Source organism: Arvicanthis niloticus, chromosome 22 (genome assembly GCF_011762505.2).
Source record: "Arvicanthis niloticus isolate mArvNil1 chromosome 22, mArvNil1.pat.X, whole genome shotgun sequence".
Taxonomy (NCBI): domain Eukaryota; kingdom Metazoa; phylum Chordata; class Mammalia; order Rodentia; family Muridae; genus Arvicanthis; species Arvicanthis niloticus.
Window position 1 is genome coordinate 14,747,302 of NC_133429.1, and position 18,962 is coordinate 14,766,263.

At 42.7% G+C, this 18,962-nt stretch overlaps 1 protein-coding gene and 1 pseudogene across 1 annotated transcript in view; one reads left to right on the plus strand and one right to left on the minus strand.

Moving 5' to 3' along the window:
- Positions 1-18,962, minus strand: part of Apaf1 (apoptotic peptidase activating factor 1) — an 80,376-nt gene that overhangs the window by 31,171 nt on the left and 30,243 nt on the right. The window contains exons 13-17 of the mRNA XM_076919968.1: positions 17,034-17,160; positions 15,967-16,092; positions 11,260-11,388; positions 9,754-9,879; positions 2,833-2,994 (exon numbers count right to left, since the gene is read on the minus strand). Of these exons, the coding sequence (XP_076776083.1) occupies positions 2,833-2,994; positions 9,754-9,879; positions 11,260-11,388; positions 15,967-16,092; positions 17,034-17,160 (670 nt within the window). The remainder of the gene's footprint in view (positions 1-2,832; positions 2,995-9,753; positions 9,880-11,259; positions 11,389-15,966; positions 16,093-17,033; positions 17,161-18,962) is intronic.
- Positions 8,036-8,642, plus strand: LOC143435685 (MICOS complex subunit Mic26 pseudogene; annotated as a pseudogene).

Sequence of the window (18,962 nt, forward strand, 5' to 3'; positions counted from 1 at the left end):
TCTGGAAAATGTAAATGAAGCCACCACCTTACACCTACTTCAATGGATATAAACTTTAATGAAAAATAAAGAAAATTTTAAATAGAAAATAATGGTCAGTGCTACCAAGGATGTGGAGATGTTGATAGCATCATACCCTGCTAGCAGAAATGTAAAATGGTGCAGCCACTGTGGGAAAGTCACCTCTTCTCAAAACCGTAACACAAGGTTATCATTATGCCCTGGCAATTCCAATATCAGAGAATACAAAATGCTATTAAAAGTTGGGTCTCCAACAGATCCACTACCGTTCACTGCAGCATCGGTCATGGTAGCCAGGAGTGGGAAAGCCAGTGGAGCTGTACAGAGGAGCGTGTTTTTAAAAATGTAGTGACTATTCACAAACACTTGGGGGGGGGGGTTGGGGGAAGGAGGAAGGGAAGGAGGGAAAGAAAGAGAGACAGACACGGAGAAACAGAGAGAGACTGTTTAGTTCTGATACATTCTATAACTCAAATAATCCTTTAAAACATTATGTTCAATGAAATGAGTCAAGCATAAATAGACCAGTATTATATAATGCCACTTGTACAATTTTCAGAACAGGCAAATTCATGCATCATGCTATTAGTCACCAGGGAGTGGGGATACAGAACTGAGAATTATTAGTGGTAATAGAGTTTCTGTTTGAGTGATGAAAACTTTTAGAGACATACAGTGGTAGCCAGGTTGTAGTGACACACGCCTTTAATCTTCACACTCAGGAGGCAGAGGCAGGTGGATCTCTAGTTTGAGGCCAGCTGGTCTACAAAACGAGTTCAGGACAGCAGGGACTACACAGAGACCCTATCAAAAAAAGAAAGGCAAGGCAGGCAGGCAGGCAGGCAGGCAGGCAAGGCAAGGCAGGCAGGAAGGAAGGAAGGATGGATGGATGGATGGATGGATGGATGGATGGTGGATGGAAGGAGGGAAGATACATGCAGTGGTAACAGCTGTACAACTTTATGAATAGGATTATAATGCCAATTGTGCACATGTAAGAATTGTTTGGGCCGGGCAGTGGTAGTGCATGCCTTTAATCCCAGCACTCAGGAGGCAGAGGCAGGTGGATTTCTGAGTTCGAGGCCAGCCTGGTCTATAGAGTGAGTTCCAGGACAGCCAGGGCTACACAGAGAAACCCTGTCTCAAAAAAAAAAAAAAAAAAAAAAAAAAAAAAAAAAAAATTGTTTGGGACCATCTTTAACTCCAGCTACTAAGGAGGCTTCTGAAGCAAGAGACTGAAAGTTTGAGGCAAGCCTAGGCTATACTAGTCTGTTCAAGGCTGGCCTAAGCAATTTAGCAAGATGCTATCTCAAAATAAAAATGAAAAAGAGCTGAGGTTGTAGTTCAATGATAAAGCACTTGCCTATATTTGTAAGACCCTAAATTCACACCCTAGTTATCAGAAAAAACAAAAAACAGTTTAAAATAGCAAATTTTATGGTATATATTTTTATCCTAACAAAAATAAAATGTGAATCTTCAGATTTTACAAATTAATTGTTTGTATACTAATTTTACTGACTTTCACACACTGAAGACAAAAGGACATATTTTTCTTCTTAGTTTCCTGCCAGAGGGACATAAGTCTACAAGTAACCAAAGACCCAGGTTCACAATTACTAGAGCAGTAAAGACACACCCAGTCCCTCAATGAGTTGATACATAAACACATGATAGTACCAATGACTTATAATACCTATGTGTCATGCCTTTTAAAATAAGTATTAGGACAGAATGTCCATGAACCACAGGATTTGGTTCTCTCAATCCAGCTTTGGACAAACCATTGTGTCTACTGAGAGGCTGGCTCACCCATTAGACCAGGTACCACAGCAATCTACCACATCTCTTGAGGGTTTACATTTCAATTATCCATGCCGATGAGTGCTCAGACCATGATGTCAGCATGAGACCACCATTTCCTTTCCTGTCTGCCTTTACTTACTTTAGGAAAATCTCACAGTTTCATTCAGTTCTTAAGGAGTACTTCTCTCATCAGAGCCATCAAACTATAGAAGGGTCACAGGTCCTCTGAGAGGCTGCAGAGATGACTCAGCAGCTCAGAGCATGCATGCCCTTCAGAAGGGCAGAAGTTCCTTTCCCAACACCCGTGTCGGGGGTCCCAATCACTCTAACTCCAGCTTCAGGGGAGCCAACGCCTCGGGCTCCCCCATTCACTCGTGTGCGCATGCCCAAACCCAGACACAATACAGACACATAATTAAAAACAATTTTAAAGGTATTTTGAAAATCACCAAAAATCAACCTATTTCAAACTCTTTTTAAGTGATGAAGAAAGTATCCTCTTTTAAACAAACTTAAGGGGGCGGGGGGGAGAAACATGGCCCAGCAGTGAAGAGCAATGGCTGCTCTTCCAGAGGACCTGGGTTCAATTCCAAGCACCGTCATCATGACAGCTCACAAGCATCTGTATGTATAGCTCCAGAGGATCCAATGCCTTCTTCTGGCTTCCATGGCATTATGTACATGGCACAAAGACATACATGTAGCCAGAGCACCCGTGCACATAAAATAAAAAGTTGAAAATAAAAAATTGGAGGAACACTGGACTTGACATTACAATCTGCTCCTGTGGTGCACGGCTTTCCTATGCTCTTTCATACTGTGTGTCTTGGGAAAGTACAAAGTTATTTCTGACCCGTGTGACTATGACCTTTCTCACAAGGCCTCCCATAGCCCCCAGAGGGCAGTTAGCAAGCCTGCCCCAAATCAGAGAGCTAGGCTAGACGTGGAAAAAACGTAACAGAGGTTGAAACTTTACATAGAGGTGAACTGAGATGCAGGACTTACGAGGACTTTGTTTTTTGCTGCCACTATTATTTTGTCACCATCTGCAGACCAGGAACAACATTTGACCATCACCTCCACATCCTCTGGAGGGTCTTCAGAACTCAGGAAGAAGCGCTTCACATTAATGCTTTTCCTCTCGTTTGCTGATCTCACATCCCAAAGCTGTTTAGAAAAGACAAAAAAACAAAATTGCTTTACTCCCAACACATACGTCTAGAATTCCAACTAGATTAAATGCCGTACAAGTGTGCTCTACCTACTGGATGTTCTTACGTAAGCCTGACTTTTTATTAGTTTTTAAATTAAAAAAGTCCAGCTTCCTACAGGAACTAGACCTAGGTCCCCCACACACATTTGTTGCAAATGTGCGGCTTGGTCTTCATGTGGGTCCCCTAACAAGCAGATCAGAGGCTCAGTCTCTGTTCCCTGCCATTGGATCCCCTTCTCCTACCTGGACTGCCCAGTTCAGCCTCAGTGGGAAAGGATGTGTCTAGTCCCACTAGGACTAGATGTCCCAGGGTGGGGTGCTACCCAAGGGGGGCTCCCCTTCTCTGAAGAGAAGGGGAGGGAACAATGGAGGGAGAAATTTGAAAGAATAAGATTGGGAGGAGCAGAGGCTGTGATCTTAGTAATAAAGTCAATAAGAAAAAAAGAAAGGAAGAGAGGGAGGGGGGAGGGAGGGAAGGAAGAAGGAAGGAAAGAAACAAACAAACAAACAAACAAACAAACCCAGCTTCCATTTTGCAAAAACAAACAAACAAAACCCCACAGTCAGTAAAATTAGATAAAAAGTTAACTGAGCTGCACAGTTTGATACATCTATAATGCTATTACTTTGCAGATAAGGCAGGAGGATCATGTGTTTAAAGCCAGCCTGGGCTACATGAAAGCTCATCTCAAAAGGAAAAAAAAAGTTAACGGGGCCTTGTACAGTGTGGAAGAGGCTAAAGATTGGGGTTGGCAGGAAGGAGCATAGGAAGGACTTCACAGCTGACTGCTGCTGCCCTCTGCTGGCAGAAGCAGGAGATGCACGTCACATCTACCTCAAGCACAGCAGGAAACTTACTGGGCCTGGTGCCTGCTGGGCATCCGGTGATAATGAAAGCCCTAATGGAGAATCTATATTGAAAGCTATACTGAGAAGAAACATGGCTTCCACTTGCTGGGTGGGGCTATGCAGAGTTACAGAACTAACCGGCTCCTGAGAAATGAGATATGAAATACTCTAAGCCTTATTCTGGAACAGCCATGTAAGTGGGGCCCCTGGAAAGATTCACCTTCACTCTCAGACCTGGAGCAGAGTCCTGGCTTCAGAAGAGCCACCATGTCCTGGACCAAATCCTACCACCACCACCACCCACCCCCAAAAAAGCTGCCAAACCCTAACACTTTCCCCTTGGGACAACTGTGTCTACACTGTGTAAAACAAAACAAGAGAGACAAGAGGAACTAGCATGGCTAGCCTTCTCTGGTACAGAAAGAAGACAGGCTCGACAGGTCAGTGCTGAGTGAAAGCACCTCCCACAAGCCTGGTGGCCTGTGCTCAGTCTCTAGGACCCACATGATGAAGGGCTAGAGCTGACTGGCCAACTTGTCCTCTGACCTCCAAACATGTCATGAACACACATGCACACACACATGCACACGCACACTACATAAAGTCATTTCTCAGTTTAAAAAAAATTGCAGGGTAGTGGTGGAGCACGCCTTTAATCCCAGCACTTGGGAGGCAGAGGCACGTGGGTTTCTGAGTTCAAGGCCAGCCTGGTCTACAGAGTGAGTTCCAGAACAGCCAGGGCTACACAGAGAAACCCTGTCTCTAAAAACAAACAAACAAAAAATAAATAAATAAATAAATAAAAACAAATCAAGTATCAGACTCTTTGGTCCTAATATTCAGAGTCAATGAGAAATCATACTGTTAGTAGGACAAACTTAGGTTTGGGAACTAAAAGCAAGCTGACACAATTTAATTTCACTCCACCTACAAACACTTCGTGTTCTTCTGCACCCAACTCAGCCCCTAGCAAGCAGTGATACAGTTTCACACATCAGGAGATGATTCAGCAACACCACGGAGTCCTGAGGATGTCACTGCACTGTACCCAGGGTCCCTGTACTCCAAAAGCTCTGTGTTCTTTAAATAACAATCTTTAAATAAAACACTTTAAGATCGTTTCTCTCTGAGGCCCAATAAACTAAATGCTTATCTACATGATACCCTACAACAAGCACAGAAAATCCCAGAGCCTTTGGGGCATAAATAATTTTACAGCTCTTATTCTCTCGGACAGTAACAGCTTTACAAGGCTTTGACCTTGGCATGCTGTTATCTAACATCATTTTGCAGGACCTCAGCCTTCCACATGTCACTGTGCAGAGAGCCAGTGACACTGGCTTAATAGCTCTGTGGGAAAGCCGTCATCAACACTTGGTTCTCCCCGAGTGCAGTGATGCCTGTCCCCCTCTGCTAGTGATACACACGGATACGGAAATCAAACCTGTCGCTGACCATCAGGACATAAAAATTTCTGAGCTCAGGACTGTGAGCTGGCCATGCCACTGTCTAGTGAACAGCATCGGCCTGTGTGTCCACCAGCTGAAGACCGGTAATAAAAGTGTATACACATTCACAATGAAATGACGGTGATGCAGAGACCCATAACTGACAATGTGCTGAGAACAGTGATGTCCTAAACAAGACATTCATACCATTCGTCTGTCTAAGGCCCAGGCAACACAGCAGCTGAGGGTGTGGAAAGAATGAACCAGCCAGGAGATAGGAAGAAAGGCAGCAAAGCGCCATCTTCTGGGCAAGCTAAGGCAGTGGTCAATCACAAACTCACCTGCAGTACTGAAACCTCAATGGACCTGCAGGCTAATAAAATGGCTCAGCAGGTAAGAACTCAAACCTAACGGCCAAAGCTCAGTCTCTGGAAGACACCATGGTAGAAGCAGAGAACCAACTCCTGCAAGCTGTCCTCTGGCCTCCATACCCTTGCTGTGAGATGTACACACTCAGACGCAAAATTAGATAGACAGACAGACTGACAGACAGATAGTGTAACTTAAAAAAAGGAACCTGGCATCAGCCTGCCATAGATGGAAAAGAGACTCAAGGGGCGAACCCCTCACTGCTGAACTATTAGATACTGACAGATTCAAAAGGAAAAGGAAACACTGTCTTTGTTTTATACTGACTAGCAACCCACAAGCTAAAGCTTTAGGATCCTTTCTCTTTGAGGCCAGTCATACACAGAAATACACACATGCACATAACTTTAAAAATAAAATAAAAGCTTAAAAATAAAAAGAAGAAAAATCATTCTTGCATATAATTTTGTCATTCTGTTTATCCACTTACCACCTCCCTAACTTTATTCTGAATAACCAGACTATGGAGTATACTTTTTTTTTCTAGTGTTTAAAACACAAAGGCCTAGTATAGTATCTAATGTATAGTGAATATTAAATACTCAATTTTTAAAAACTTATATGCGAAAAGACAGATTATATACCAGTTTCAAGCACAAATGTTTAGAAAGTTACTAAAAGAAATAAAGCTTAGCTTTATTTACAATCCCCTGAATGCCTTTCCCAAACCCATGTAAAACAACAGTAAAGGGATTTTATTTCTCTAGCCACAACCCACAAGATACAGAAAATGGTGACAAAATAACAAAATTGGAGTAAAGGCCAGAAAGAAGAAAGGTGGGTGGTCTCCTAAAACCTTAATCCTGAACCTGCAGTGGGGAATCAGCCCGACAAACTCATAGCAGGAATCTAAGTGGCTCAGAAAGTGCAGGCTGGCTCCCTCTAAATCAGGAGGGCTCTTTAAAGATCCACTGAAATTCCCTCTCCTCCTCTGCAGTCCAGGTAGGCTGTAAACCAAAGAGTTATTCTACTCTTAACCCAGTTATGGGCAGGGCTAGTATACTGTGTAGGAAGCCACGGGTTAGCGGTGACATCCACCATTCCAAGATGGCGCGGACATCGTGTCCTCTCCACTATTAAACAAGTAACTGCGCAGCTGCAAAGGCAGAAAGCCCGCCAAAGTCACTAGCCAATCCCGAGGCATAATATTGGGTGATGAGTGAACAGCCAATCAGAAGTGAACACGTCACTCTAGGGTGTATTTCAGCTGTGCCTCTTCCTGTCTGGCCCTTCTGCGGTCTTCACGTCTGCTTATACAAGATTAAAGCCTCGCTGTGGTAACCACCCGAATTCTGCCTCTCCTGTCTCTCTTCCACGGGCAAGGGGGGACACGGGAGGCGCGCGGAACAATACTGAGAATAAGGGCATTAAGACAAAGCACATATTCCATCTGCCATCTCTGCCTAGATACCACTGTATGTCTACAACCAGAAAGTGGAACATTTCCCTCAGAACACTCAACCTGATCAAGACAAAAGATTACCAATGGGAGCTCATCATCAACACAGGAAAGCAGAGCCTGCAGGCGGCTCAGTGTAGACCTGACTCCTGACTCCTGGGTGTCATCCTCCTGCCTCCACACGCACGTCATGGAACCTCCACTCTCACACTCAGGCACAAAATTTTTTTTTTTCAAATATAAAAACCTAAGAACCCTATGAGGAGACACAATTCCCAGTCAAGTTCTTGGTGTTACACTGTTACACAGGAGCAGATATCCAGGGAGCTGATACTGAAGTCAGGTTTCTAAAAGGTATACAGGAACCAAAAATGTATTCACATTGGCAAAAAGAAAAAATAGTCATGAAATGGCAGTGTAATATTTTTTTAAAAGATCTAATTCTAAGAACAGGTACTGAAAAATCTGTGAATAAAGTTTTAAAATACTGTTATGTTTAAAATACTAGGAAATAGCCGGGCAGTGGTGGCGCACACCTTTAATCCCAGCACTTGGAAGGCAGAGGCAGGCAGATTTCTGAGTTTGAGGCCAGCCTGGTCTACCGAGTGAGTTCCAGGACAGCCAAGGCTATACAGAGAAACCCTGTCTCGAAAAACCAAAAATAAAATAAAATAAAATACTAGGAGATGAAGTGAAGGGAAAATGAGGAAAAGCAAGAAAAAAAATAAAAATACAATAACAAATATTCCAAAAAAAGAAGATACAGGAGAAATCAAACAATTGGAGAAGACCCCAAAAGTGACAGATAAGATACCCAGCGTGCCCTTTCAACAACAACAAGACTAAGCTAAAAATAAAGCTGGCAGCCACATGTTCAAGGTGATTCAGAGACCTGTGGGGCCAGCCTGAGCCGGCTCACCTTCAGCGTCTATGCAGCACCCGAAAAGGGCTCGCCTCACAGCAGTTCCATGGGGAGCTACGAGCGCTCACTCTGCTCAGTTCCTGAGGGTCCGTCTACACATGTAGGACTCAGCTTGCGGAAACATCTCACAAGTCCGACATCACTGTGAGCTCTATACAAGTTTATGTCAGGAAATATACTCCCATGCTAAACCCAAGGTGGAATACTTTGTCCAGTGGGAAGTAGACAACTATAACTGCCGTTAAAATGTGCCTCCTGAATTTTTCCCAAGACTCGGTGTTATTGGTTTTGCTGGTTTTGTTGGACTCCTTCTGCTAGAGGTTCAAAAATAAAGAAGCTGGTGTATCCTCCTTTTTTCATGGGATTAGGTGCCTCTGTCTATGTCAAGCCATCACCATTGCCCAGATCACTGGGGAGAAGGCATATGACTGGGGATTACAAGGATACATAGTTGTAGAAGATTTGTGGAAGCAAAATTTTCAGAAGCCAGGAAATGTGAAGAATCCACCTGGAAATAAATAGAAAGCTCCATGCCCTGCCCATTTTAATCAGTTATAGGTAGCATTGGAAACTGCAGACGGTAAATCAGTACTTCTACAGACAAATGGGAGTATCAGTACTGACTATAGTAAGCCAGCTTTCTTCAGGAGAAACAACACTAAACCTTTAGGCTGTTTGGGGTAATGCTATATTACAAGCCAAGTAATCTGCAATCTTTCATATGGAAGTAATGTACAAGCCTTAGAACTCCTCATTTTTATATCACTATTTATGTACATAATTAAAGTCCAGATTCCAACAATAACAACAAAAACAACTGGATTTTACACCCTTCAGGGAAGACAGAAGCAGGTTAACCTGCCTCCTGACTATAGATCTCAAAATACTAGATGAATACATGTTTAAGATGCAATATATGCTTAAAGTTAAGAATTTAAACTCTAAGTCATAAAGCATTCAAAACTAACAGTCTGACAAAGATTCTCAGAAGCTGAAAGGCAAGCCTTTTCTCTACAAACATAGAAAAATGCTGCTCTGGTTTAGATCTAGAAAACCCGCCAAAGGCTGAGGAGCTGACGGTGTGCTTCCCAGTCTGTGGCACAAGCACAGGAGATTACTAATGTTGTGACCCTTTAACACAGTCCCTCAGGCTGTGGCAACCCACAGCCATAACATTATTTCACTGCTACTTCACAACTGTAAGTTTGCCACTCTTGGGAATCACAATGTAAGTATTCTGGGAGACAAAGGTTTGTCAATGGCCATTGTGACCCACAGGTTGTGAACCACTGTTTTAGAGCCTTAAGGATGAAGGCCTAGAGAAACCAAGTTAGGCCATCAACAGGTACCCTTGAAGGGAAGAAGGGGACCCTAGCTCTTTCCTATTTCCTGCTTTGCTTCCAAGACAGCATTAGGTAAGCAGTTTCTTTCACCATACATTCCCTGCCACAAGACACTTGCCTTGGCACAGGCACAGAGACAGGGTCAGATGAAAACCTCTGAGACGGTAACAAAAACAAGGCCCCCCTCCCTCTTTAGAGGTTGTTTGTCTCAGGTTTGTATCACAGCTTTGGAACACTATTACCACCAACAGAAGCTCCTATTCACCCTAGATCATAAGGGTTTCTGGAAAGTGAAAGCCCTCTAATGACGTTCAAAAGCTCACCTTTAAAGTCCCATCAGCCGAGCAACTCGCCAAGAGCTCATCGTCTGGTGAGAACCTGCAGTGGCTGACTGAGTTCGTGTGACCAAACATGGTGTTTCGACATTCTTTTTGATTCAAATCCCAGAGCTATTTGGAAAGGGAAAAAAAAAAAAAAAAAAGATAAGTTCAAAACATAAGAGGGCAATCAATACTGGAGACTGGTGTGGCACACACTTGTAGTTCCCACTACTTTGAAGGTTGAAACCGAAGAATGACTGAAGCTCAAAAGTTCTAGACCAGCCCAGGCATCTGGCCCCTTTGAAACTGTAACGAGATGGAAAGAGGAAGCACAGACTGGGAATGGTGGGTCCAGGGAAAGGGAGAGGGAGTGTTGGGTTGGATACAATTAGAATACACTGTATATGTAAATCAAACTGCCAAAGGATACATTTTTAAGATCTACACTAAATGGGGACTAGAGAGCATCTCTCTCCCAGAGACCCAAGCTCAGTTCCTAGCACCCACACTAGGTAGTTCACAACTGCCTGTAACTCCAGCTCCAGAGAACTCAATGCCCTCTTCTGTGGCTTCCATAGCCATATCTACTCAAAGAGACTAAAAATGCAATCTTTTATAATTCCTAATTACAAGTATTATCAACTATACATGAGGTGAACACTTTGTTTACATTCCTACCAACACCTTTCCCTCCTTCCTTCTGTGTCTAACTGCACCACCTTCTTCTGAACTGCTATAATGCAAACACATCAAGGCCCCTCCCTTTCTCCCTTTACACCGTCATACTTGTGACCTGGGCACAGCCTGCTGGCACTGCATTTACAAAACAATGAGCGTGAACTAAACTGAGTAACAGAGGGACTTCTCCAGAATCTGATCTGGCTCTGGGAAAGGACTAGTTGGGACCAACCTGGAGCTGAGGTATTTCCTGTCACATAACAAAGACAGTATGACGGGATCACCAAAGATGGCAGAAACCAGCGACAGGGAGGGAAGGTGGGCCTGAGAACACAGCTGAGACATCTGGAATGCCAACAGCAAGATCCATGCTGTGTTCTCTGCAGTTATGTAAGCTAGTAATGCTTTTTCCTCCTCCATTTTCTGCTTATGGATATGGAATTTAGAATGTGGACATTGCAAGCACTGCAACAATAAACAGGAAAGGAAGTAGAGATGCAGCCCATGGGTAGAGCATTTGCTTAGCACATGTGAGGCCTGGGGTTAATCCCTAGCAGTGGCGTTAAAATAAATAAAATAGACAGCCAGGTGCACATGACTTTAATCCCAGCACTTGGGAGGCAGAGATAGGTGGGCTCTCTGTGTTTGAGACCGGCCGGGTCTACAGAGTGAGTTCCAGGACAGCCAGAGCTATATAATGAGACTCTGTCTCCCCAAAACAAAACAAAACGAACAAACAAAACCGGATAATACAACATACATGAGAAAATCAAAGAAGATATTCTGCTGTGTCAGGAGTTCATCTGTGTAGTTTTCAATACCCACACTTACCTTGAGGAAGCAGTCATTGGAGCCGGTGGCCAGAAGGTGATTGTTCTTGTTGGTGAAATGGCAGCAATTGACTTGCTCCGAGTGCTCGTCGTAGGTGTGCACTAGCTTCCCAGTCGCAGAATCCCAAACCTGAAGAGAACAAGAAAATAAAAATGCACAACCAACCACTATTTCCACAGGAAAAACAGGAAGAGCAAATGTACGTCACTATGCAGATGCTGTCTCCTAGGAGGACAGACTCCCCACTGAGCATGACACTAATGGGAATCCACTCCCTGGTCTCTAAATACAGCACAACTCTGCCTCACTTTAGAAAGTTAAGCACAGGGCTGGGGAGATGGCTCAGAGGTTAAGAGCACTGACTGCTCTTCCAGAGGTCTTGAGTTCAATTCCCATCATCCACATGGTGGCTCACAACCATCTGTAATAGTATCCAATGCCCTCTTCTGGTGTGTCTGAAGACAGCTACAGTGTACCCATATACATAAAATAAATAAATCTTTAAAAAAAAAAAAAAAAAAAAAAAAAAAAAAGAATGACATCATGAAGTTAGAAGAAAAAAAAATTCTGAGTGAGGCCGCCCAGACCCAGGAAGACAAATATGGTATGTATTTGCTTATATGTGGATATTGGTCATTAAATAAATGATAACCAGCTGGGCGTGATGGTGTACACCTTTAAACCCAGCACTCTGAGCAGGTGGATCTCTGTGAGTTCAAGGCAATCCTTGTCTACAAAGGAAGTCCAGGACAGCCAGGGCTTTGTGACACAGAGAAACCCTGTCTCAAAAAATAAACAACCAAACAAACAAATAGATGAATAATACCCAAGCTAAAATACATAGACCCAAAGGGGTTATGTGTAGAGGAAGGAACTGGGAAGACTCATGATCTCCCTGGGAGAAGAAAACAGACTAGATTATATGGTGGTTTAGAGGGGTAGGAACTGAAGGATCGGGTAAGAGGAGGGGGGAGATGGGATTGAAGGATGGAATCAGGGAAAGACAGCTAGAACTGAGAGACATTTGAGAGGTGATAGAGAAACATAGTTCAGTGGAAACTTTCTAAAATATATGAAGTCTCCTAATGAAGTCTCCAACAATGAGAGAGTTGGAGTCCCACATGGCCATGTCTTGTCACCAAACTTTCTTCTAGTACTAGGTCTGGGCTACATCCAACCAAGTTGGCCAAAGAGGTCCCATGGAAATCTCCAAACAGGCCAATCAAGACAACAGGTTGTTCTCCACAAACTGAGAGCAAGACCCCATTGCCAAAGACAGCACCCACACAACTCACTGAACATGGAGAGATCAAGCTGCTGCCTATACAGAACCTTCATTCCCATGTTCTAGTGTCTTTAGACAGAAAGGTCCTCTTCAGGCTAACAAAAATAAAATAAAATAAAATAAAATAAACACCAACCCAGCCACAAAACCTTTCATCTACAATCTGTCCTGCTTGCAAAATATGCTAGGGCAGAAAATATAGGGGCACAAGTTTGTGGGAGTAACTAACCAATGTCTGTTTTGATTTAAGTCCCACTCCACTAGAGAGAACCCACACCTGTCTCTGCTTGGATGACCAAGAACCAGAGACTAGATATCCCAGAGACCCAGGGTAAAACCAAATACTACTGGTCTTTAAAAAAGTAATAGTAAAATGACTCATAATGATATTCTGCTATACTTGTAGGTCATCAGAGAGGCTTCTTCCCTGGAGCAGATGGGAACAAACACAGAGGCCCACAGCCAGACATTATGCAGAAAGACCTTGGAACACACATCTCTAAACAGGATGTCTCCATCAAATCTCACCCCTCAGAGCTCACAGAAGCCCACGGAAGAAGAAGCAAAAGTGTAAGAACCAGAGGGGATGGAGGAGAGCAGGAGAAAAGGGACCTCCAAATCAACTGAACAAGGCTCATACGAGCTCACGGAGACTGAAGCGGCAAGCACAGGGCCTACATGGGTCTGCACCAGGTCCTCTGTGGAAGTATTATAGCTTTCAGTTTAGTGTTTCTATGGGAATTCCCGAGTGTGTGAAAGTGTAGGTCTCTGAATCTAGTATCTGCTCTTGGGGCTCTTTTCTTCTGTTGGTTTGCCTTGTCCAACTCTAAAGTGATGGTTTTGTTTTATCTTATTATATTTTATTTTGTTATGTTTTGTTGTTACCTCTTAGAAGCCTGTTCTTTTATAATGAGAGATAGAAAAGCAGTAGATCCAGATGGAAGAGAAGAGAAGGAACTGAGAGGACTAGAGAAGAGGAAACTGTAATCAGGATATATGGGATAAGAAAGAAATCTATTTTTAATAAAAGGAGAAATATTTAAACAATAAGAAAAAAAGAGAAGGAAGGACAGATGGATGGACAGACTTTAGGAGGCTGATGAATGTCTAGTAACTCGGGCTCCATGAGACCCAACACTCTTTTCTGGATTCTACAGGCACTGCATTTACATTTGTACACATAAACACACACATACACATATGACTGAACAAAAATAAATCTTTTATAAGATAATAATAATGGAAAGAAATAAAGTTTCCAGATAGTGTTCATTTATAATGTGCCGGGGTCCAACCTCAACACAGGATCGAAGTTCTCAACTGGAACCAGGGATATCTGGAAGGTGCACAATAAATACACACAGACAACTTTTCAGGTACAAGCTGACAGGCAAAATTTTCAAGACTTGAGGTTGCTCTTTATCTCTCTCTGTGTCTCTGTGTCTGTGTGTGTCTGTCTGTCTGTCTGTCTGTCTCTCTTTCTCTGCTTGCTCACAGCTTGAGGCTATACACTCTGCATTCTCCTGTGCACTCTGCTTTTCTTTTCTCGAACTCTCACACTACTACAGATCTCTGCACGCTCCCCTTTCATTCTCACACACACCTCACACGCACCACATGCACACACACTCATCACACACTCCTCATATTCTCTCTTTTCTCTCTCTCTCTCTCTCTCTTCACGTACCACATGCACACACACTCCTCATCACACACTCCTCATATTCTCTCTTCTCTCTCTTCTCTCTCTCTCTCTCTCTCTCTCTCTCTCTCTCTCTCTCTCTCTTTCTCTCTCTCTCTCTCCCTTCATGCACCACATGCACACACACTCCTCATTCCTCACATTCTCTCTTCTTTCACACACACAGACACACACACACACTCTCTTCACGCTTCCCCGGCCTTTAACTTGCCCCAGTCTTTTATTGTTACTCCAAAAGCAGGCAGAAAAAAAGACATTGTATAATCATTGGCAAATCAGATTCAAACGAATAACCACATCCCACAAAGAATCAAGAATTACAAAAGTTTCAGCTTCTCTATTCCTAGGCCTGTGGCCAAAATAATAATAATTACAAAAGTTATCATTATTTAAACTTTACTTTTGACTTATTATACTTCAGAGCTCAGAGCTCTGAGGTCAGCTACATTCGTTTTCCTGTGAAGCTCTAATGATAAATGACATGGGCAAAGCTGCCAGGCAGTGGCCAGAAAGAGTCAAGTTAACCCTTAACTCAGCAGTTCCTCTAGCTTTCTGCTTCTGCACATTGCACGCAATGACTCTCCTAAGAGTCCCCGTGTTTTGACTTAATTTTACCAGTGTATAATTTATGCATTCTATACTTGCTTATCCATACATATTCAAAGTAGACCAGGAACTACTGTCAAATGTGCAAAACTCGCCGGGTGGTGGTGGCTGCGGCAGCGCACGCCTTTAATCCCAGCGCTTGGGAGGCAGAGACATGTGGATTTCTGAGTTCGAGGCCAGCCTGGTCTACAGAGTGAGTTTCAGGACAGCCAGGGCTACACAGAGAAACCCTGTCTCAAAAAAACAAAAACAAAACAAAAAAAAGTGCAAAACTCATTTCATAACTTCAATAGCTTTTTCCTTTCTTGGGGTCCCAATGTTGGTTCTGCTTCATTTTCTTAATTTATTTCTAAACTTTCTTTGCAAGTCAAACATTAATCTGGAACTACCATTGTGCTATTACTACATTGTTTCCAAGATGAGAGCACACAGCACGCACCCGGGCCATTAGGACTGTGCTGTGCCCCGTGCCTCATTTTTTAATTGTTTAAGAATCATTACATCAAGGAACATCTAGTTTCACAGAATTCACCAGAGCAGAAGGAGACGGGAATAGGAAAGTCAGATATAATAGAATAATTATACACACCAAGGCCAACTGAAAAGCAGTCATGCACAGATAAAATCTATACAGCCGCTGTCCAGGGCTAAGGTTAGGAGAAACGGGAACAACTGTTTGTTTGGGTTTTTTTTTTTTGTTTTTTTTTTGTTTTTTTTTTTTAATAAAGAGCTGATGTGGGCTACTGAGATGTCTCCATCCCAGCCTGCTGCGGGCAGTCTCTGTCATGGTGCTGTCCCCAGCAATAAAGGACCAAGTTAGTAGATCATCAGGCAAGGGTCCTTTAACCCCACTCACTCCTGCCTGTTACAGAAAGAACTGTTGTGATTTCAACTCAAAAAGAAAATGTTTCTCTACCTTCATTTTTTCTCAATGTATTTTCTCAGTGAGTATTTGCCTGAGTGTATGTATGTGCACCAGGAACACTCAGTGTTGACAGAGGTCAGAGATGCGTGTCGGGTCCCGTGAAGGGAGAGGGGTTGTGGGCATCCGTATGGGAGCTCTGCAAGAGCAGTAAGTGCTCCTGAGCACGGAGCCCCTGCTCCAGCACCATACCTTAACTTTCCTATCCACTGAGCAGGTTGCTATGTAACTGTCATCTGAAGAGAATGCGCAGCACAGCACCTCGTCTTCGTGAGCTTTGATGTCAAGAAGCTTCTCTCCTGTCTCGGCCTTGAACACCTGCATAACAACAGCAAAGTCTTCCTTACTGTAAACCGCTTATCTGTAGGACATCGTTTAATGAAAATACCTCTCGGGAAAGTTCTTAATCACGGTTATTTTCAAAACAAAAATGAAATTTAGCAAAATGACTCAAAACTCAGAATCTGTCAGGATTCCTAAGTCTTTATGTAAGCATACACAGAGAAGTAGCCACTGTTGAATGTTGCTAAGTCTCACTAAAAAGAAGTGGTGAAATACAGCTTCATTTCTTGGGATTATACTGACAAATTCTAAACAACCAAATATGCTTTCTTTGTGGGCTCAAAACCCCCAAATTAAGGCTGCAGATAGAGTTCAGCGGTTGAGTGCTTGCCCAACATGCACAAGACCCTGAGTTCAATGACAGCACTACTGGGGGAACTAAGGGCAAGATTAACATAATTAGTAATTAAGTACTATAAAAATGAGCACACAATTATAATCTTGGAAAGATTCGAATATCCCAAATATAAAAGTGTGGAGAAGAAGCACTCTCCACACTTCCCCAAAACACGGTGAGAACGGAAGTACCTTTGGAACCAATCTATCCAATTCCCACATACAGTCAGAAATCTCTCAGCCTCTGACAGTTTGTCTACCCAATGTTTTTTCAACAGCAGGAATGCTTTTCCTATTTGCTGATGGAGTCTGCATGTTAATCACTGCCATTTTCTCATTACCCCTAAATGGCAAATGGATGGCAGTAAGGCCAAGGTAAAAGCTCGTCGGTGTCCCTGGCAAGTCTGGAACTACTGAAAACAGCTGCACCTGTAATATTCTAAAGAAGTTCTACGAATGTTCAAGAGTTTACGTTTTACTTCTAAACTATCATTTTCCTAAGTTTTAGTATTTAAACATATTCTAATTTGCAAAACTAGGCCACGTGCCTCTTCCAGTGTTTTCTAAGAGATATACCTTACCTGTAAGGTTTTATCAGCTCCACAAGAAGCTATTCTCTGACCATCCTGAGAAAAACATGCGTGGTAAACAGCATCTGTGTGGGGGCGGACAACTAAGCGGGACAGATTCTTGATAGTTTTTTTGTTTCTAAATACAAGTGAAAGATGAAGAGAAATTCAATGATTGAGGACAAAAGTACATTATCTTTCAAATAATAAGTGTCTTTTAACATGGTTGCATCTCTCCCAAATACAAAACTATTGAATTACTAACATGCAAATGACAGTACAGAACACCTAAAAAAAAGTAATCTAACAAAAGTGACATTTAAGAGAAACAGTATCTTATATCAAGCCACCTGGCATGTGTTACAAATGTCACTGAGTTAAGAGAAATGTACTTAACCAAACATATGCCGCTTTCTATTTTCCCTTTTTAAAAAAATATTGAATTTGTATGTGTTTTGTCTGCATGTGCATATGAGCACCATGTCATACAATGGCCACAAAGGTCTGAAAATGGCACGATATCCCCTGGAACTAGAGTTAAAAATGGTTGTGAGTCAGCACGTGGGCACTAAGAAGTAAGCCAGGTCTTCTGCAGCAAGTGTTCTTAGCCACTGGGCCATTTATGTAGCCCCTCTATTTTTTATAATATACATTAACATATGTAAGCATATCTTTTTTAAAAAACGTAGTTCTAAAATTAAAGAAACCACTGCAAAATAGAGCTCACATTATATATGACACTGCACCTATGACACCACTATATGATATACTTTTAAAATGTTCTCCTCTAACTCTACACAGAATAGGGGTACGGGAATGGGAGATGGGGACAGATAAAGCAATGTCATTGTCTTCCTATATTAATTCTACAGAATGACAAGTATGCCACTAGTATGGAGATTATATTATGGCCTATAGTGGGTTGGTCTGATGCTGCTTGTATTCTAATGCTAAATACTGGCTCCTTGTGGTGCAGCTGTACCGAACAAGCAGATCCTCATGTTCCCAAGTGGTGCCATGTGAACTTTCTCCCTAATTTAACTGGTCAATAAAAGGCTAGAGCCTGTGACAGGGCAGGGGAGGGAGACAGTGGGACTGGAGGTTCCAGTGAGGGGGTTGCAGATGGAGAGGGAGGAGAGGAAGACGGAGAAGGAAGACGCTGCCGTGCACAAGAACCGCATGGCCAAGAAAAACAGTAAGTATCAAGAGACTTTATAGCTGGGGAATAAGTTAGTATAGCCCTAGCTCCGCCCAATCTAGGCTTACGGCTTGTAAATAAAGTACCTGGATGGTGTGTGTTTTATATAGGCTTGTTAGAGTTATAAATTCCTACAATAATTACCCACAGGCTCAAGGGTAAAGAGTGTATGTGCAATAAAAATAGGACCAAGTATTGGAGAAAAGCCAGACTAGGAGCCTGTGTAGAAACAACTACACTTCACCAGAAGTGATAAGTAGGCATCACACAAGAATTTAAATTATGACAACCTGTAGGGACATAATACATGTTACTTGCAAAGATAACAGGACCACATTAAGACTATAATTTTTCCATCTAGATGCAATGGCACACACCTATGGTCCCAGGTAGCTGAAAGCCTAAAGCAGAAGGATCCAGTGTTCAAGCCCAGCCTGGATATCTAGAGAGGCTCTGTCTTTTAAACGAGACAAATAAAACCTATCTTTCCTTTGATCATCTACTCCAATTCCTCAAAGCCAAGACAGCAATCTTCACAGAGACTGAGTACAAAGGTAACAAACGGATGTGTGAACAAACTACCGCTTTGAAAATTTAAACTCAAATTTAAGCAGATGCCAACACACCTTTGTACACCTAAAAGGGAAGGTGTCTAGCACTGAAATAAATTATTCTTTATGGTCTGGTCCAAGCTAGGTAAGGAAAAACAGAGCAACGGCTGACTAACCATCCTATGACAGAAT